Raw genomic sequence first — 20185 nt, 5'->3', positions numbered from 1 at the left:
TGTGTTGATTGGCGGGGCGGAAAATGAGCTTTTCCAGCTAATCCGAACAGAATTTTTACACTATAAAAGCTACAGCCATCGACAGGTGGAGGACCGATTGTCCACGGCAACTACGCGGGGCCCAATCCGGGTCTTAGACGGAAAATCCAAAATGTTTAATAATTTAAAAAAAAATAAAATTGAATGGCTCATGAAAAATCAGTTCAATCCATCATGTATAAGTGCTCGATCTAATCTTTTTATTTTTCATTCAGTTTACAGGACCATAAAATGCTGTGGAATGGATGATTTATACACACGCACATTGCTTAACTTGCTCTTAATCCGGAAAGCATCAATCCCTTAGAATAGAGTAGAGTAGAATTAACAAATGACAAAAAAAAAAAAAAAATTTTTAATCCGAAAGCCCACGTCTTGGCAACCCTTTTTTTTTTCTCTTTCCCTTTTTGTAAAAATTTGTCAGAACATCGGGTCGGGCCGAATCCAAATGTGAGATCCGCATCTTCTTCATTTGGTCGGTCATCAGAAAACCCTAAAAATGAGGTTCCTATGTGAATTACTGCTCCTCTCCCACTACTGATAGATAGAGAAGCCAGGTGACCAGCGACACGCCAGCCCCCAACAGAACAGAACAGACTACCTCAATCATTCAAGCGTCCTCTATCAATATCTTTCTTTACACTCAGTCACACACAATACTAGACATCTGTCGGTGGATAATTTATTGATATGGCGGTGGAGGGACGTGAAGTGACTGTGATAGCGGTTGGCGGAAAAGGAGCTTCTCTCTCTTCACACTCCGTCTTCGCCATCGCCAACAACCTTGCTCAGGTGCGGATTGATTCATCTTCCCTTGACAGGCTGTCCAACCAGAAGAACAACAAGAATCAGCAACCGCCTCCGCCGGCCAAGTTCACTTTTTCCCTACTAAAGAATTTATCCCCACAAGAAGCCCGAGCATCCCTCCTGCTTCTTCTCAACAAACTCTTGCTCTCTTCTTCTGCCTCCTCTGCTGGTATTCGACCCCACCTCCCACTCTTGATCTCTGATACCCTTAATAATAGTAATTATAATAATAACCCTAACCCATCTGCTTCTCAAACCCTCGATTTTGATCATGCCTATGATGTCACTAATGAAGAACTCCTTGTGTTGGAGAAATCATCATTGTTCATATTGGACGGCATTTGCGCAATTCTTGATCACCAGTCGTCAGCCTTGTCTTCTATTGTCGACGCCGTTGCTGCTTTGTCTTGCGAGGCCTCAGGGGCGGATGTGTCTGCATTTAGTTCCATAGACTCCGGAGATGGATCCTCTGCTAATAAGGACGAGATTGCCGTCGCTAGTGACTTGAAGGTCTTCCTCAATGGCTCCAAATTGCTGGGCAAGCTCGAGTGCGAAGCTGTGTCTGAGATACCCCAGCTTCATGGTACTTTGAGGGAAATTGCCAGGTTGGTGCACTCAAGGACTCGGGTCGAATTGAATTCCCCTGTTGTTTTTGCTAAGGTTGGCAACAAAGTCTCCGCTAGTGCTGGAACTGCCAAGGCATTGGCAACTGCATTCTTGACTCTGTCTGAGGCCCTTAGGCATTTGGGCAATTGTAGCTGGACCCGTGCAAAACTTAGCATTGATGCAATCAGTAATGTTGATCTCCGATCTAGTTTGATGGAAATGTTCAATAGGGAATGCCCTAGGGCTGATAGCTTGGGGAATTTGTTTTTGTCTTCTTCAAAAGCAAGCTTTGGAGGACAGTACATTACGTTCTTTCACGAGCTTAATGGCTTATCAGAGATGGTAAGAAAAATTGTCTATTGGGAGGCAATTACAGCTTTTGTTTCGCTTGAGGGGAGTGAAATTATAGATAAAGTTCAAGGTAATGCGCCTGTGGAAATGAATGTGAAATCAGACAAGAAAAGCGAAAAGAAAAAGAAGGTTTTAGGAAAAGGAACTACCGTTTTAATGCAGTTTATCAGGGGTAAGTTGCGGAGTGGGGTAGGTGAGGCAGTTGACCCTTCAGCCTTGCTGGAGAAATGGGTGCAGGATCTTCTCTCGTTGTTGGACCCAACCCACTCAGACCTTGGGACATTGTTGTTGAAAGTGAAAGAGATCGTGGAAAGCAATGAAAGTAGAAGACTTCCCAAGCTCCCAAAGGTAATGAACTACCCAAATTTCTTGATTTTGTACTTTGAGTCAAACCCCAGACGTTTGCGTTGTATTTTGTATTAATGACCAAAAGTACGTCCACCGTGCTTGTGTCTCTGATCTAGTGATCTTGTTTCACATGCTTCTTAGGTGGTATTATCACTAGTTACACGTATAATGAAATTGTAACTCTAAATCTCACAAATGCTGGCCTTGACAGAATGTTCCATGAAAATGTATTTAGAACAAGCCTGTGACATTCTTATGTTTATCACTTTTTGCTTAACTTAACCTTCCTATACTAAGGATGATATGCAACTGTGTCTGCCCTCTCTTTGAGCTTAGGTTCTTCGGAGCTTCACTGTAAAATACAGCGTTATGCTTATTAGCTTAGGCTATGGAATACCACTCTGGTGCAGAATGGTGTCATACTTGTGGTACCCAATGCATGCCCTCAATCCAACTTTTGAAGCACACGTTATTGAGGACATGTCAAGATCTTATGAGATATACTAGTGAGGTACCTACGGATACCAGTGTGTACTATTATTTTTTATCAGTTCTGGGCTGGTGACTATTTAATTTTGGAGTAAGTAGAAATTATTATATGGCTGAAAAACCTCATAACGATAGTCTTGGGCTTGATGGCATGACATTGAGGTGTTCTATATTATACATATATGTAAAATTATCCTCAATCATTTCTTGCCTTTTGGCAATGGATAAAGAGGAGATTGGATGACTTCTATCGTGTTTTGTTCCAAAAGGTATTGGCCCGAGATACATTGTGATGAAAGGTCAGATGGGCCTCGGAAAGTAAACATGAATAGGTTTGCCTATAAAGAATGAAGGAGATTTTGAACGTTCAATGGCTGAAAGGGGGACCAGAGTCAATTTCTTGGTCGTTTTAGGACAAATGGCAATGCCCTCTTTTATCTTTATGGGTGATGGTTTACCGATTTGTTTATAACGACTTCTTTGTTGCATTGTGGCTTTAGAATAACTCTCTTCTCATAGAATGTTTTATTCTCCTTTCTCTTCCTGTTAGTTATTATTGATTTATTGGTAGAGATCTTTGTCATTGAAAACTTAATTTTGTCATTGTGAGACTAGTTTTCACGGGGTCTAGTTGTGTTGCCTGGTTCATGAGTTCCTCTGAAGTTGTATTTCCTGTCCATGTAGTGTTATTGATTTGTTTAATTTTATTTTCATGCCTCCTGATAAAAAGTAGCTTTGTTATTTTCAAAATATATGAAATTGCAACTTTTTTTTAATGCCGCTACTATTATGTTATATGACAGGGTACTCGTGATTTTGCAAAAGAACAGATGGCCATAAGGGAGAAAGCATTCTCAATTATAATGGAAGTTTTCAAGAGGCATGGTGCCATGGCCCTGGATACCCCTGCCTTTGAATTGAGAGAAACTCTAATGGGAAAATATGGGGAAGATTCAAAGTTGATTTATGATCTTGCTGACCAGGTATACATTAGTTCAATTGGGAATTTGGAATTGTTAAAGGGATCCTTCTTTATCCTTTTTCAACTGTGGTTCTAATTTCTAAGCATACTGACTATGTTTGATACCTGGAACTATGGGGACTTTTGCCCACGTGGTTTGATCAGACAATGGTTCCTTTTATGGTTTGTATTTTGAGTATCCTTCTTCTATATATCTTCTTTCTTGTTTCTACCAGTCTACCACAATTGTCTGCTACTTTTGGCATATTGCAAACTGGGTTGTTTTGTTTCTATTTGAGGGTGAACTTTTTTCCACTCCAGACCTTTGCGTTTCACTTTAAGATTCATGTTCTTTGTTATGTCATTGTGTTCAAGTATTATCCTATTAGTGAGGCACTTTTTGGTATGGCTCAAAGCTTCTCTTTAAACTATAGAGGATTCTTGAATTGCTCAATAGGATTGGGAAGAGTATAACAAAGGCTAAGGAAGTCCCACAATGATTTGAAGTCACTAGTCATAGTTGAAATTGGATTAGGCACAAGTCTAAATAAACCTATGTAACCTTTATAAGCGATGGGAGTCGACTTTTGCCGCATGGGTGAGAGCTACATCCAATGTCAAAAGTACTCCAAAGTCCAACCTTCATGGGAACGTCATGGTGACCCTGACTGGATTTTGTGAGCATAGTAACACTTTTAGATGCAACGGAGTTGATATTGAATATCTAACCAATTAGACTTTTGCTGGACATGTGGACAGGGTGGAGAACTCTGCTCACTGCGGTATGACTTAACGGTTCCATTTGCTAGGTATGTGGCTATGAACGGTATTACATCATTTAAAAGGTACCAAATAGCAAAGGTTTACAGAAGGGATAACCCATCTAAGGGAAGATACCGTGAATTCTATCAATGTGACTTTGACATTGCCGGTCAATATGAGACAATGGGGCCAGATTTTGAGGTTGTAAAGGTTATGACGGAATTGCTGGATGAGCTAAATATCGGAGACTATGAGGTACTTAGTTTTCCTTGCCATCATATTGCCTGCGTTGCCTTAAGTTGCGTGTGCACATTTAATATTTTCTTGGTATTTAAATTACTTCATAAACTACTATCACGGCCTTATTTAACTTCTGTGTTCTGCGATTACCAGAGTTTCATTTAGTTTATTCATATCATACAGGCACTTGGAAAATTGGGGTTGAGATCGCAGCATGCTTCAATTATTCTGTTTGTTTCCTTACTTGTATTGTCAATTGGCAATGATCTTTGAATTACTTTAGTTTCGCTACTGGCCCAAATTTGTAGCAGACATGGAGCAACATAAAACGCGAATCGCTTGATGAAGCATAAGGTAAAAATACATGAAAAATTAAACCATCATACTGAAAGGACATAGAAGCAACAACATAGTCAAGCAATCTATTGAACCTATTGTCGAGCTGCTAATGAATTGACACAATCTATTGAACCTTTGCTTGACATAGGTTCCCATGTTCGTTTCAGTTCTAGTGTCCATTTTAACAGCTCTATATGTACCTTATTTTTCATCTACTTTCACGTTCTAAAAGTTTTGCTTGTTTACTAAAACCCTTGGTCTATAGTCCACGTCTTTTGCGACTTTGATCTAGTAGTGGAAGTAGAGTGATGCAAAATCGTTGGCCTGTTAAATTAAATACATGAATAAAGAAACGCGTGAAATGAATGTTGTAAGTTGTAACCCCTTTTGCGTATTCTGTTCTTCAAAAATCTTTTTTTTTTTTTAAACTGGAAAAACCTGAACTACATAATATGTGACTCACTTGTCATCGGGGTTATCCACATTGCATGATATTAGCTTATGGAAAGTATGGCTTCGAATCATACTTTTAAGTTTGTGCTCGTCTTCGGTATTTATTTGCATGTTTTTATTTAACCTAAATAAAAATTACATTTATATCTGTTTAACTTTCTTCCTCTGTAAATTCTGCAGATAAAACTGAATCATCGGAAGCTATTGGATGGCATGTTGGACATTTGTGGAGTGTCGTCTGATAAGTTCAGAACCATATGTTCAAGTATTGACAAGTTAGACAAGCAATCATTCGAGCAGATTAGAAAAGAAATGGTGAGGACATTTGAATCTCTGTTAAAAAACTTTATGAGGGAAAGTTAGACTCTTTTGTGTTTGAAATGAGTTGGTGGTTTATGCTGTTTCATTGTTATTAGAATGCCTTCTCTTTTGCGCCATTTTCCTAGTTTGACATAATCCGTTAAAACATGCTATAGTGATACTTGCATAATTTTTACATCATCCTCGCATATCTAATCAACTTTATGGCTAGTTTTGCTGCATTATTTAGAATTTGGAACAAATTTAGTCTTCTCACACGTGGTTACCTTCGTCCCGTGCCAGATCCAGGAATTCCACACAGGAGGGTCACCTTTCTAGCATAACTTTGAAAAAAAAAATTGACAGTCCAATATAAGGAGAAGATAAAATGTTTAAACATTCTTCATTAAGCAAAAAAGTTCAAATTTAAACATTATGAAATTTGAAGCATAACTTTCAATTTTTCTTTCAGAATTTAAGACCCTAAGCACTGAATGAATTTTGAAGAAAAGAATAATAATTGTGTGCCAGGTAATGGTATCCTTGTGATTTGAACAATAGATATTCTATAACTTATTGAGAAGAGTATTCATACAATGAAATACCTAGTAATTAAATTAGGAATCAAAGTTTTAAATCTCACAAAAAAAATAATGCAATCGATATGCTTCTGTGAAATGGAGCACTGGACAAAGAGATATTTTTTATTGAGGAAGTTAAGCACATTGATTAAGGGGTTGTTTTTCATACTTTTGAGACTTGTAAGGTGACAGATTTGATATTTTGTATATGTCAATGGTGCACTAGTACAATTTTTGAGGGGCTAAATGAATTATAGCTTAGATTAATAGGGGTAAAATTGCAAGAGTAGAAAAGTCAGGGGGGTCACGTGACCCTTGTGGGTACAATGTGGATCCGCCCCTGCCTTCGTCGCACGTCTTTTCCTAACTTAGTGTTTGAGCTTCTCCCACATTGACTAAGTAGTACCTTCCAAACTAGTATATGAGCATGGGCGGCCTCTCTACTCATTGCCAATTAGTTTTGAGTTGGAGGCTTTAACATGATATTACAGCTAGGCTTTCAGAGGTTGTTGGATTAGACCTCATGATTGAAGTGCTCTTTGTTTCCTTGTGGCCTTATGTTAGGGATCCTGCTCTCACGTGTTGCACGTGAGGGGGAGTGCTAGAGCTTGTCCTAGGTTTATTATTATCACCTCCCTAACTAGTATATGAGCCTGGGCCTCTCTACTCATTGCCTTTATTGCCTTTAAAACATTGTTTCTTCCTATTGAGTTTTGGATATCGAAGTATCCCATTTTAGTTGTGTTGTTTTGTTTTGTTTTGTGATGTTTAGAGTTTTAGTAATCCACATGTTAATTTTTGTTGATAATTTTTTTGTTATTGTGGGCCAGGTGGAAGAGAAGGGCTTGACTGTCTTGATAGCAGATAAAATTGGCACTTTTGTCAAGGAAAGGGGGTCCCCTCTGGAACTCTTATCTAAGCTTAAACAAGAAGGAAGCGAGTTCCTGAAAAATGAGGGATCTCGTATGGCACTGAATGAATTAGAAGTTTTGTTTAAAGCCCTGGAGAAGTCAAAGTGCATTGGCAAAGTAGTTTTTGACTTGAGTCTTGCTAGAGGTCTTGACTACTACACTGGAGTTATATTTGAAGCTGTTTTTAAAGGGGCTACACAGGTATACTTTTGATGAAGCTACTTAATGTATGTTACGTGTTCTTCACCTTGTTTGTAACTCTTGTTGATGAAGGGCTAGTCAGGATTTCTCCATTTTCTTTTACTGAGAATTTAGAGGTGGTAGTGCTACTTCATTTTTTTCTGTATATTCCTCTGCCAGCCTCAACGGTATGCCATGTTAGCCTAGCTTATCAGTAATTGTCACTTCTAATTGTATTTGGTATGCTCGCATGCGCCAAATTTGGGTTATATTTCCAGTGGATTTTTATAATGTAAATACGATCTAATGGGTATCAATGGAGAAGCCTGTTTTCCACATATATTACCTAAATTATGAAGTTTCTTAACAAATCTAAATGTTTTGTTAGGTTGGTTCAATTGCTGCTGGCGGACGTTATGACAACCTTATAGGGATGTTTGGGACAAAGCAGGTTCCTGCTGTTGGTGTCAGTCTTGGAATAGAACGCGTATTTACTATAATGGAGCAGCTTCATAAAGAGCAGAATCAGGTCATAGTTACGTACTTTTTTAGACTTGGTCAATGTACTTCTATTTTGTATGATTCCCCTTTCATCATCATTAACTCCATTTTATGCATATTAATATTTAATAGACTTCAAAGGGAACTTGTCACTTGGAAGGTACTTCCACCATCAGATTAAATGTTCTTGTTGCTGCTGTTGTTTTGTAGGTTACCCGTGCTACTGAAACTCAAGTCCTTGTGGCTCTTTTGGGGGATGACTTGTCTCTTGCTGCCGAATTGGTTAGTGAATTGTGGAGGGCTAGAGTGAAAGCGGAATACATGGTGAGTAAAAGAGTGATGAAGCACATTGAACGTGCCAAAGCATCAAGGATCCCTCTGATGGTAATTGTGGGTGAGCGTGAAGTGAATGAAGGGGTTGTGAAATTGAAAGATGTCGAGGCTGCTACAGAAGACGAAATCCGCAGAGAGATTCTTGTTGAGGAGCTTCAGAGACGCTTGAGTGGTGGCATTTCACCGCGAGAAATTAGTTTTTGAGAACACAGATGAATCCTCAAACTGCATAACCTTAATGTGGGAAATGATGCTGGATACCTCTTTTGTCTTTACAATTACGATTCTTAGTTATGTATACTATTTACTTTAGGTTATGTTGGTAGTAGAAACATATAATATGGTTTAATCCACACTCCTCTCTTGGTACTTTTTCATTCCAATTGTGTAGACTATGGATGGGCAAATATGTGACAGATTGCTTATGCGCAAATAGTTGTTATTATGGGAGAGGAGAGAAGCGCCGAGGTTAGAGGGGGCACCTACCAAAGATTCGGAGGGCCAGACTTGTATCTCTCCCCACCCACCACCTATGACACGCACAGCTCTAATTTATTGGCCTGGCTTTTATGATTGTCCTCTATTCTGTGATTTGGAATATCCTAAAAAAGAAAAAAGAAAAACCAGCCATCAAAATCTATATTCGCAGAACAACACCAACCAACGTACATATCCCGAACTACTGACCCGAAGGTTATACTCCAACGGCCCACCCTGCGCTCCAGTCTCATGTTATTGTAGTAGTATCTCCTACTGCATGCTGGATGTATTATTGCCTATTTGCCTCTCCTTTCATGAGAGAGAGGGAGAGAGATTCTATTCTTAGCCAATATGCATTAGTCTCTCTCTCTCTCTCTCTCTCTCCCCCCCTAAGTTTCGGAAGAAAAGAAAAGGGAAAACAAAAACTAGGGAAGAAGGGAAACAAATAAGGCAAATGCTAGCAAATTCTATATTCATCCCTGGAATAATATCCTGCAATACCACTACTTGTAACAGGGTTCATCAATTGAGGAGAAGGAATTGTTTCGGGTTGTTTTCATCCTTGAAACAACACCGGTAATGGGTGCGCATGCAGCCCCGCATGTGCGCGCCCCCGCATTAACAACATTCTTCTCAACCAAAACCGACAGATTGGTCAACATCCTTTGCCTGAATCTGATCATCATGTTCTTGTTATCATCATCTAGAATTGTGGCTGCGTCAGATGCAGATGCCTTGTTGAAATTCAAGGACAGTCTGTCGAACAATGTTGATGCTCTGGGTAGTTGGAACAATTCCACGAGTCCATGTTCTGGGAATTACGCAAACTGGATCGGTGTGCTTTGCACCGATGGCGACATCTGGGGTCTGCAGCTGGAGAACATGGGCCTAACAGGGGACATAGATGTCGATGCACTTCTTCTGTTGCCCCACCTTCGCACTCTCAGCTTCATGAACAACAAATTCGACGGTGACTTCCCTGATTTCTACAAGCTGGGGGCCTTGAAGTCATTGTTCCTCTCCAATAATCAATTCTCCGGTTCGATTCCTGACAATGCATTTGCAGGAATGGCTTCTTTGAAAAAGTTGTATTTGTCCCACAATGCTTTCCAGGGCAACATTCCTACCTCCCTTGCCCAATTGCCCAAGCTTATTGAGTTAAGGCTTGAGGGTAACCAATTTACAGGCCTCTTACCCAATTTTCAGCAGAAGGATCTCAAAGATGTCAATGTATCTTACAATCAATTGGAGGGTCCTATTCCACCGGCTCTCATCAATGTTAGCCCCACTTCATTTTCAGGTACCTATTCATCCATTTTTGTTTTCTTTCATGAATGAATGAGCTACTTTGTCCACATGCATTCCCAAGCCCTGAACTTAATTAGCGCACCCCTTGATGTATTTGTAGGACAACTTACACCATTAACAATATAGTCTTCATCCTCATCTCCATTTTGAAGGGTTCTTTTTGTTAATTTAGAAAAAAAATAAATTAAAATGAGCACATTTCCTATATCAACATTAATGCTTCTCCAATAAGGATATTATTTCCTTCTATTGTTTTTCTTGATGCATGACAATTAATCAGGAAACAAAGATCTGTGTGGGAAGCCTCTGGACTCAGTATGCAAATCCTCCAAGCTTAATCCTAACCCACCAAACTCATCCTCCAATGTACCTAGTCCATCCAGTGTTCCTACCCTCGAGGACGCTCCCAACAAGAAAACATCTACCCTGAAGATAGCCATGATTGTGATTGCTTGTGGAGTAGCATTAGCGGCAATCATTGTGCTTTTGATCATATACTGTCGCAGCAGAAACCAAACATCACAATTAGGGCGTCCGGAATCATCATCCTACAAGCATAGCACAAGTCTGGCAGCTGCTGCTTCACTGCACACAGCCGGTTTGGTTAAACCTACAGAGCTGAGCCGCAGGAGCTCAAAGAAGGGTGCTGCTGCAGCTGAACTTGGGAAGCTGTCATTTGTGAGGGATGATAGAGAGAGGTTTGACTTGCAAGACTTGCTGAGAGCATCTGCAGAAGTGTTGGGGAGTGGCAACTTTGGGTCTTCCTACAAGGCCGTGCTCTTGGACGGCCAAGCGGTGGTTGTGAAGAGGTTCAAGCTAATGAATAATGTCGGTAGAGAAGAGTTTCATGAGCACATGAGAAGGCTAGGCAGGTTGAGACACCCCAACTTGCTCCCCCTTGTGGCTTATTACTATAGAAAAGAAGAGAAGTTGTTGGTATTTGACTTTGTACATAATGGCAGCTTGGCCAGTCACCTTCACGGTATGTGTTCCTGATCTCCTACATTCCCACATAATATACTCCTTTTAGTCCAAGGAATGATTTATCAATGAGTCGGTTATTACCATCTCGCTGCAATTGGGATCTTTCCTTGAGAAATACATGCAACATTCAAGATGCAACGGCACCTATGGGAGCCAAGACAACTCTTTTGCTGAATCTCTGCAAAAAGTAAAACTAAGAAGACAAAAATCATATGCAGCAACAATTTTTCTAGAAATCTCAGCTAGTGATGTGTGGCGGTAGTGTTACTGAAATTATTAGCCCAAACGAGTCTTTTGGTTGGAAGTTACTTAATCACTACTAGCCACTTTAGTAGGATAGGAGTATGAACCAATGCTGTGTTTGTATAGCATACATGGAAAAGCACCAATGTCTGTGTACATGTAAATGGCATAACAAAGTGTTATGGATGATGTTACTCCGGTACAATTTCTAAAATTCCTTTTAGCAAAATGTACGGTTTAGGAAAAACACAAGCATGCATAAGCTGTAAAGCTGCCAAGGCATATAATGACTGAATAGGTAGTAATTGGTGATACACGTTTTCAGGATTAGGCATGTCGTTTTTCAATGTCAACCTGGCATTGATGTATAACGAAGCCCTAATGTTCACCCAATTCATGGCGTTTATCAGATTACTGTGAGCAAAGAACATGCCAGCTTTTAACAAAGTGAGTCATGGCTTGTTTGGTTTTCGTGTATAGGGAACCATAGTGTGGAGCAACCTGGGCTTGATTGGCCAGCCCGCTTGAAAATTGTCAAAGGAGTAGCTAGAGGCTTAGTTCACCTGCAGAGTGAGCTCCCTAGCCTAATAGTTGCCCATGGTCACCTGAAATCTTCCAACGTGCTTCTGAATGAAGTCTTCGAGCCCCTATTAATGGATTACACTCTGGCGCCTTTGGTTAACCAAGAACATGCCCAGCAGATCTTGGTGGCTTACAAGTCTCCAGAGTATGCCCAACATGGCCGAACAACTAAGAAGACTGATGTTTGGAGTCTCGGAATACTGATATTGGAGATACTGACTGGGAAGTTCCCTGCTAACTACCTCGCACAAGGTACTGGTAATCTAGCAAGTTGGGTTGACTCCATTGTTAAAGATCAAGAGACTGCTCGTGTTTTCGATGAAGAGATGGGATCATATGCCAAGAACGGTACTGCTGAAGAGGAGGAAATGCTAAGACTTTTCAAGATTGGAGTGGCTTGTTGCCAAGAGGATGTTGAGAAAAGGTTGGATTTGAAGGCAGCTGTTGAAAAAATTGAACAGTTAAAGGAGAGCCACAGTGACATTGTGGTGGATGATCATGTGTAGAGTGAGGGAGTTGATGGGTTGGCTCAATCAGTACTCTTCACTTCCTGTCCCCGATGATTATCTTATTAACGACAGAACTTGTTTGTTGCCGTGGGTTGAATGTGGAAGCTGGAATCTGTAGGCAATGAGATTGCTTTTTAAACATAGCTGGCTGGTGTTTTCCAATTTTTTTTGTTTACAAAAACCAAAAAAATGGTAGTAGTAATTTTGTTCATATACCTTGATGTTCAGGGGAATAAATTTATCGAAAATGTTGTGCAATTTTTCTTTTCCATTCTTTCAAATTTAAATTGTTAAAACAGTAAACTTTGTTAAGTCTTATGTATTAGTACTAGTTAGATGTACACACACTCTCTCTCTCTCTTGACTACGTTTGTGTAAGGTGGTACCACAAGAATTAAGATAACGGGGACTAAAGGAAGAGGGTAATTGGAAAGAGAGACATTTTGGAAAAAAATGTTGAATTGGAGATACTATGATTCTGCTAGAATGTGGTCATCACTCTCTCTCTCTCTCTCTCTCTCTCTCTGCGCTTTCTGTTGTGAATATACTGTACATAAAAGAACTCTGCTCTTAGTGACGTTTTAGTACTGCTCTTCTCATATACTATATAGTAGTATTACTACTGTAGTAACTAATTGGTGCAATGGAATCTGTCATTCCTGCGTTTGTGTAGTGATCGATGGAGTACGAACTTTTACTAGTGGAGTAGCAGTAATATTTAGTAGGCTCGCTCCCAGATAAATAGTGCAATATCCGACTTCAATCAACAACTTGTGATTAACCAAACCCCAAAGTTAAAGTCACATGAATGCATCCCTGACTTTCTTTACCGTAGGAGAGAGAGAGAGAGAGAGAGAGAGAGAGAGAGAGAAATTTTATTTTGCTGTGGATGTGGACCGTTGGAATACAAATGAAGAAGCGTTACAAGCAGCAGAGAGAGAGAGAGAGATGGGGTGTGAGTTTCTCACAGGGAAATTCTGGATGGAAGACAGTAGTGTATTTTTCTCCACACAGTGTTGTTTTGGCGGCCTTATAATAATAATAATAATAAATAAATAAATAAAAAGTCGAACAAGTCAAATTTTTTCTGCATTTGTTAGTTTTGCATCAAATTTTTGTGACTTATTTATTCGTCTCGTCGAGAGGAATCGAAAAAGTAAAACATTTTGATCGAAACTCATAATTTAAAAAAAAAGAATAAGTAAAAAAAAATTGTCTTATTAACTTATTTTTATTTTTATTAAAAAAATTATGAGTTTTCATAAAAAAAATTTACTTTTTCAAATTCTTTCGTTATAACAAATCGATAAACAAATCATAAAAATTTAACACAAAACAAATAAATACAATAAAAAATTCCAATAAAAACAAAAAAATAAATCACCTACCTTTCAATCCAAACCTACAGAGTCCCTTTCCATTCCATTGAACAAATACTGGAGTAGTAAATAGACAAGCCAAGAGCGGATCAAAAAAAAATAGACAAGCCAAGACCACCAAGTTCCAACAGAAAAACAGGGAATCGACCTGCGGACAATGGCAGCCCATGTATTTTGTACGTATATTAATGCGGATGGGTATTTCCTTCATTTACATGTTGAGAGAAATAGAGAGCGCTTTTGCCAGTGGCATCAGATTTGTTTGCTAAATACAGAATATGAGCGCAGAGAGAGAGAGAGAGAGTGATGTTTAGGCCATCTCTGTCACCATTCATTTCTTTTGAAAACAAAAGAGGCTAGTGCAGTATACCCGACCAAGAGGAGAAGGGCTCTCCCCCTTTTTTGTTCATTCTCTTTTTGTCCGTTTTGTATGGATTATTAGGCTGCTGGACATGACCAAGTTTGTATTTTGTTTTTCTGTATTTGTTTTGTCTTCAAATTTTTTGTGAAGAGAGTGAGAAGTCGGTCAGAGAGAGAGAGAGATGTGGCTTCCGAAGCCAAGCAATGGAGAAAGGAAGGCAGGAGGAGGAGGAGAAAGAGGAAATGGGTTGGTTGCAGTAGCTGTAGACAAGGATAAAGGAAGCCAGTACGCTCTAAAATGGGCTATTGAAAACCCTATCTTCAAATCCCAAACTGTCATTCTCATCCATGTCGTCCACCAACCTACATCTGCTTCAGGTACCTCTTCCCCCCCACCCAACCTCTCTCAAAAAACTAAAGGCCCCCTCTTTTGATTGTTGTGATTTTACATTTACAAAAGTGACTCTGGTTATGGTTCTAGGTGATCGGTGGTTTTGGTTCATTCCCATATTTTATGCAATAAAACCGAGCTTGTCAGTTTGAGGACCAATGTTAGACTTTTTGCAGCATTTATGTTTACAAGTCACCGGCCGTATACACTGCAAAGCGTGAATCCTGAATTTGGACCCCAATTGTCGACCAGATCGAGGCGTTCATTATGTAGCCTTCAATGTGATGATCGTTCATGCTAAAAAATTAGGTCGACCTATCGACAAAGGCATGGTCAAGTCACATTTTTCGGAAGAGAAACAAATGCTTAGAATCTCACCGTTCATTTTTCAGCCATAGAATAGGTCCACCCATTTCCAGGCTTTCGAAAAAAATATGCCTCTTTCGGATGGCTACCGGTATTCGTTTTTGGCATGGATGATAAACACATTGAGATGAGACCTCTAAAATGAATGACTTTAGTCCTATAAATTGAGCGACTAAGATCGATGATGATCGTCAACCGAGATCGTGGTGAAATTTATGGTGTCACATGAGGGACACAATAACTTTTAGCTTGCTTTGATCCAAGAAATTATGCACTGTTACATTAGGTAATGTATTCCTCATAGAAAAGTTGAAGCCAATTTGTTGTTGCACCAAGATCTTAATATACTTAACAACATCTCTAGATTTTTAACCTCAATTTTGCCAAAAGGGCATCTTCCATTGTTCGAACTTGATTATTTTCTATGGGCTAATATGATGCAGCAACGAACCATTCTGCTAGTTGTGAACTGAGTGGGGCCGGATGTGCACACAGGCCACAACTTGAGAAGCAAACCAAGGAATTGTTCCTGACCTTCCATTGCTTTTGTACCCGCAAAAATGTAGGTTAATTCCTTTGAGCACTGTAATACTGAATATGTGTCATACATCCTGTCATTATCCCTAGCCAATAAGAAAAGCTCCTCCTCCAAGTCCAGGCTTTCAACTTCCATGCATGGAGGAAGCCTGACAAGCCAAATAAAAAATGTGAAGTTATCTTAAAACATTGTCAATACTACTAATTCCCATGATCAAGCTATCGATCAGGATTCACAGTTGGTTCCTCTCATATATACTATAAGCTAAACATATTTCCCGTTTTCTGTTCAGTTCTCTATGACTCAACTTAATTTACGTACATAACAGATTCAGTTCCTTGATGTTATACTGGAAGATACAGATATAGTGAAAGCATTACTGGAATATGTTTCTTATGCTGCCATTGAGAACTTGATTCTTGGTGCATCATCGAGGCATGGCTTTATCAGGTTAGCAACATGTTTTGTATTCAAGTCTCAAGAGATCACACTTACAAAAAGAGAATTCAACAAGAATAAATTGCAGATCAGTGCAGGATGCTGTCAAACTTTTTTTTTTTTTCCTGGTAATGCAATGCTGTCAACACTTTGCCTGTGAATGATTGAATCTCTCAATGCGTAGTTTACGTGTTTTTCGTGTCGAGTAGTTTTCTGAACTTCAAGCCTCTTTTTATCATTATATCTTGATCAGATGCACGATAAATTGACGTGTAAACGTAATTCTTATTGTGTTCCTTTCCACACCCCTCTCCCCCTCTCCTGGAAAATTTGAATTTCTTTAGGTGCATGCTGTGTCTGATCAAATGATAACAGTGTCTCAAAGTTTCTTGCTTCGATCAGTTCATCACTCAGTGCCCGAGGTTTCGGTGCCTATGAACCCATACATAATTTGACTAAACGTGAGGTAAACGTTCTCCTGCAGAATATTCAAGGCCTTAGATGTTCCCAGCAATGTATCAAAAGGAGCACCGGATTTCTGTAGTGTTTATGTAATCTCCAAAACAAAGATCTCTTCTATGCGGAATGCTTCGCGTGCAGCCCCATTCACTTCTCCTCTTCATAACCAAATTAAAAGCCAAGCTGCCCGCAATTCTTTTGATTCGCAGTCAAGGCTTACTTTAAGTCGTAAAGGTTTGTTCTTAATTCTCTATTGATGCAAACTGTTCTCCTATTTGATACTTCTCGTTAGGAATGTTTCAGCTTACAAAAGAACATATGTTCTCACTGTCAGCAGGAGGAAAGACTCTGCACAAACCTCGTGATTTGCAAGACGACAACGAATCCATCAAGTAAGTCGCAGCAACTTAAAAACACTTCGTTTCTATTGGATCGGTGTGGGGTTGGATTCTGGAAGATACTTTAAATATGGCCGAGATACTGATTATTGACTATTACCATTGGCAATCTCACTTTCAATGTATAAACCAATCATATCCGGAAACATACTCAAAATTATAAACTTTTTTTTCCTACTTGAAATAAACACGAGAAAAATTTCTAAAGGCTTTGAACTGATGGCATAGTTGTTTATATTGACTTTTGCGTTAATTTATTGGCCTTACAATATCCGTGTCGTTGTTGATGATGTGTTTCAGCAGTTGAGAGAGAGAGAGAGAGAGAGAGAGAGAGAGAGAGAGAGAGAGTTGTGTGTTGCTTTAATGAAAAGGATTGCTTACCCTGTCTGTGCTGTATGTCGAAAACAGGTCACCATTTGCTAGAGGAAGAAGGTTCAGTGGAAGGTTGTGGGGAGAGCTCTCACAATCAGAGATTGATATATCCTTTGTTAGCAGCTCTGGCAGGTCAAGCACTGAAGACCGCGGGTCTGTTAGTTCCCTATATGATCCTTGTAATATGGAATCAGCTGAAGCCCGAACATCTCGCATGCAAACTAGCCTAGAACGCAGCCTTGGGCCAAGGGCCTTAGGTGGAGCCAAGTGGACTGACGCTGACACTCCACATGAATTTTCATCCTCCTCAGGCGATAGTATTGGAAGAAGTTCATGTTCATCTCAAGGCCTGCAGGTATAGAATGGAGTTTTCCTTCTTTTGATCTAACTTCTCTTGTAGAGTAGTAGTATAACTGATTCTTCCGATGATTTCCTGATCTCGGTTGTTTGTTGACAACCATGCATGCAGGATGGCGTGGAAGCTGAAATGAGGCGGCTAAAGCTAGAGCTGAAACAAACAATGGAAATGTACAGTACAGCCTGCAAAGAAGCCCTAACAGCAAAACAGAAGGTAGTACTAAAATAAGTCACAACTTGGATCATAATACATACATTTCTTTTTTCTCCTGAAAACTTTAACTATAGTTTTCAATTTAATAACTACTAAATCGTACAGGCAGTGGAGCTCCGTCGGTGGCGAGTTGAAGAAGAACGACGATTAGAAGAAGCCAGACTTGCAGAGGAAGCTGCAAGGGCAAGTGCAGAGAAGGAAAAAGCTAAATGCAGAGCAGCCATGGAGGCAGCTGAAGCAGCTCAGAGGATTGCTAAACGGGAAGCACAGCGGAGAATAAATATTGAAATGAAGATCTTGGGGGAAGCAGAGGGGAATATGACCATGGAATCAGATACACTTGCCATGAATGATGTGGTTATTAGGTACAGGAAATACACTATTGACGAGATTGAAGTAGCAACAGATTTTTTTGCTGAATCACGCAAAATTGGGGAAGGTGGCTACGGCCCCGTCTACAAGTGTTTCCTTGATCATACACCCGTTGCAGTAAAGGTTTTACGTCCAGATGCAACTCATGGAAGGGAACAATTTCAAAGAGAGGTAACGTGACAACAATTAGTATTTTTCAGCTGTCATGCATGACTCAACTGTGGAATTGATCAAACCAAGTACTAACTACAATATTTAATGCCATTGCAGGTTGAAATTCTAAGCTGTATGCGACATCCCAACATGGTACTACTCCTAGGAGCATGTCCAGAGTATGGATGTCTAGTCTATGAGTACATGGGCAATGGTAGCTTAGAAGACCGTATCTTCAGACGTGGGAACACCCCTGCTCTATCTTGGCAAATAAGGTTCCGAATTGCAGCAGAGATTGCAACGGGGTTGCTCTTTCTCCACCAGACGAAGCCAGAGCCGGTAGTGCACCGCGACCTCAAACCTGCCAACATTCTGCTGGACCAAAACTATGTGAGCAAGATCAGCGATGTTGGATTGGCCAGGCTTGTTCCTCCCACAGTGGCTGATGATGTCACACAGTACCGAATGACGTCAACTGCTGGGACATTCTGCTACATTGACCCAGAGTATCAACAGACTGGAATGCTTGGTGTTAAATCTGATGTTTATTCGCTGGGGATAGTGCTTCTGCAACTGATAACTGCCAAGCCAGCAATGGGCTTGGCTCACCACGTTGGGCGATCCATCGACAAGGGCACATTTGCTGAGATGCTGGACCCAACTGTACCTGATTGGCCAGTTGAGGAGGCCTTGTGCTTTGCAAAGGTAGCTGTCCAATGCGCAGAGCTAAGGCGGAAAGATAGGCCAGATCTTGGCAAGGCCGTTTTGCCAGAGCTTAACCGATTGAGAGGACTCGCTGATGAAACGATGACCAGCTTCACGTTTGGTGGCAGTGCTGGTCCTTCCCCCCATCACAGCTATGTTTCCATCGCACAGGTCAGTGGAAAATTAATTCCAAATAAGAAAATTGACAGAAATAAAATAAATTGACTTAAATAATAACATTTTTTTCCGAAACTTCAGAAGAGAACGATGGAGAGAAATAGGTACAAAAAAAGCAGCTGAATTTGGATGTACTTATGAACAACTAATTGCATAATATCCTTTAGAGAAAACAAACCAAACAGTTGCAGTAAGATCACAAACGAGTGTTCATTAGTCTTATGTATTCCAGAAATCTGCACCTGTGCAAGGACCAATTGAGGGAAGTTCTGGAAAAATGGGTGGTGAAGTCATCAAAAGAACAATCGGTGTAGGCTGCAGAGTCCAGAGACCAATTGATTGCAATTGATGGTTGCTTCAAAATCTACTGATGAGACCTTGACCGGACATGATTCTGCTATAAAAAAGCAAACGAACTCATGAAACGTTTGCGCTTAGTAGACAGTGGATAGATTATGGAGGGTCTGATGTATAGTTTGTTTTAGTGGAAAAAAAAAAAAAAAAACTGAGGGTGTTGTTAAAAATAGAATGCATGTACAAATGCAGGACGTGATCAGCGACCCCGTGCTTGTTCATTCAGGATGTGAGAGCTCAAAGAACTACTCAAGCTCATCCTCATTGACTTAACCAGAAGCTGCCAGGTGCCGTATGTGTTGACAAATGTTTTGGAACCTACTTAATACGAGTAGTACTTAAATAGATCTGACTATCTGGCGTCCTTTTTTCACAGTGTTTTCGCCTCTCTTTTTTTTGCAGGAACAGCTGACTAAATTCAACAGAAGTTTTGAAGTTTGGTACAAATTCTGTAAATTGTTGTGCGGAACGGCTAAAGCAACAAAGTAGATACAGTTGTTCCTTGCATTGTTTGACCGGTGGCCTGCTTGAACTTTTTCATCCAGTTTTGCTTAGGCGATGGACTCGTATCTTTTCCTTGATAGGATTAGATATGTGGAATTTTTTTCAATGTAGCATGGTGTATTGTTAGAGTGTACAATTAGAATTCAGGAAAATGTGACAGCCTATAACGTGCTAAAAGTGTTTAAAAAATGCATTAAAATATGTGAACACGCGTTGATGTATGTAAAAAATGTGTATTGGGATTTCTTTTTGACATCATATGAGTATTATTCATTGATCATTGTGTGTCAATAATATTATCACTATCTTAGCCATGTAGTTTTGTGGCGTCAAGGAGTAAA

The 20185-nt window shown here is 39.9% G+C and overlaps 3 protein-coding genes across 7 annotated transcripts; all 3 read left to right on the top strand.

Moving 5' to 3' along the window:
• Positions 1–463: 463 nt before the first annotated feature.
• On the top strand, positions 464–9982 carry LOC131336394 (histidine--tRNA ligase, cytoplasmic). The gene is made up of 7 exons (XM_058372201.1): positions 464–2151; positions 3444–3623; positions 4361–4618; positions 5576–5710; positions 7107–7388; positions 7756–7896; positions 8079–9982. Exons 1-7 carry the CDS (start codon positions 730–732, stop codon positions 8403–8405), a joined length of 2745 nt encoding a protein of 914 aa, XP_058228184.1. The 5' UTR covers positions 464–729; the 3' UTR covers positions 8406–9982.
• On the top strand, positions 9261–12546 carry LOC131336399 (pollen receptor-like kinase 4). Its single transcript, XM_058372215.1, has 3 exons — positions 9261–9981; positions 10270–10971; positions 11697–12546. The coding sequence occupies exons 1-3, from the start codon at positions 9261–9263 to the stop codon at positions 12302–12304; spliced, it is 2031 nt and encodes a 676-aa protein (XP_058228198.1). The 3' UTR covers positions 12305–12546.
• Positions 12547–13791: 1245 nt separating this feature from the next.
• LOC131336395 (U-box domain-containing protein 35-like) lies at positions 13792–20124 on the top strand. 5 transcript variants are annotated; one of them, XM_058372205.1, is made up of 11 exons: positions 13810–14424; positions 15247–15365; positions 15670–15791; positions 16264–16472; positions 16573–16630; positions 17045–17363; positions 17478–17579; positions 17685–18122; positions 18222–18980; positions 19533–19627; positions 19749–20124. In XM_058372205.1, exons 1-10 carry the CDS (start codon positions 14229–14231, stop codon positions 19611–19613), a joined length of 2403 nt encoding a protein of 800 aa, XP_058228188.1. In that variant the 5' UTR covers positions 13810–14228; the 3' UTR covers positions 19614–19627; positions 19749–20124. The 5 variants fall into 5 exon arrangements, with proteins under 5 accessions (XP_058228189.1, XP_058228186.1, XP_058228185.1 ...); XM_058372204.1 differs by having other exon boundaries at positions 19743–20124; XM_058372203.1 differs by lacking the exons at positions 19533–19627; positions 19749–20124 and adding an exon at positions 19219–19524 and having other exon boundaries at positions 13809–14424; positions 16576–16630.
• Positions 20125–20185: the final 61 nt, after the last annotated feature.

This window comes from Rhododendron vialii, chromosome 8a, assembly GCF_030253575.1.
Source record: "Rhododendron vialii isolate Sample 1 chromosome 8a, ASM3025357v1".
In the NCBI taxonomy this organism is placed as follows: Eukaryota; Viridiplantae; Streptophyta; class Magnoliopsida; order Ericales; family Ericaceae; genus Rhododendron; species Rhododendron vialii.
Note: the sequence above shows the minus strand (reverse complement) of the source record. Positions and strands in the feature narration are given on the sequence as shown.

Coding starts and splice junctions, on each gene's coding strand:
- LOC131336394 (XM_058372201.1), top strand. CDS start 730: ATGGCGGTGGAGGGACGTGAAGTGACTGTGATAGCGGTTGGCGGAAAA. Junction 4,619..5,575: donor TAAATATCGGAGACTATGAG/GTACTTAGTTTT, acceptor TAAATTCTGCAG/ATAAAACTGAATCATCGGAA. Junction 7,389..7,755: donor TTTTTAAAGGGGCTACACAG/GTATACTTTTGA, acceptor ATGTTTTGTTAG/GTTGGTTCAATTGCTGCTGG.
- LOC131336395 (XM_058372202.1), top strand. CDS start 14,229: ATGTGGCTTCCGAAGCCAAGCAATGGAGAAAGGAAGGCAGGAGGAGGA. Junction 16,631..17,044: donor GACGACAACGAATCCATCAA/GTAAGTCGCAGC, acceptor TGTCGAAAACAG/GTCACCATTTGCTAGAGGAA. Junction 18,123..18,221: donor GGGAACAATTTCAAAGAGAG/GTAACGTGACAA, acceptor ATGCCATTGCAG/GTTGAAATTCTAAGCTGTAT.
- LOC131336399 (XM_058372215.1), top strand. CDS start 9,261: ATGGGTGCGCATGCAGCCCCGCATGTGCGCGCCCCCGCATTAACAACA. Junction 9,982..10,269: donor TAGCCCCACTTCATTTTCAG/GTACCTATTCAT, acceptor ACAATTAATCAG/GAAACAAAGATCTGTGTGGG. Junction 10,972..11,696: donor CTTGGCCAGTCACCTTCACG/GTATGTGTTCCT, acceptor TTTCGTGTATAG/GGAACCATAGTGTGGAGCAA.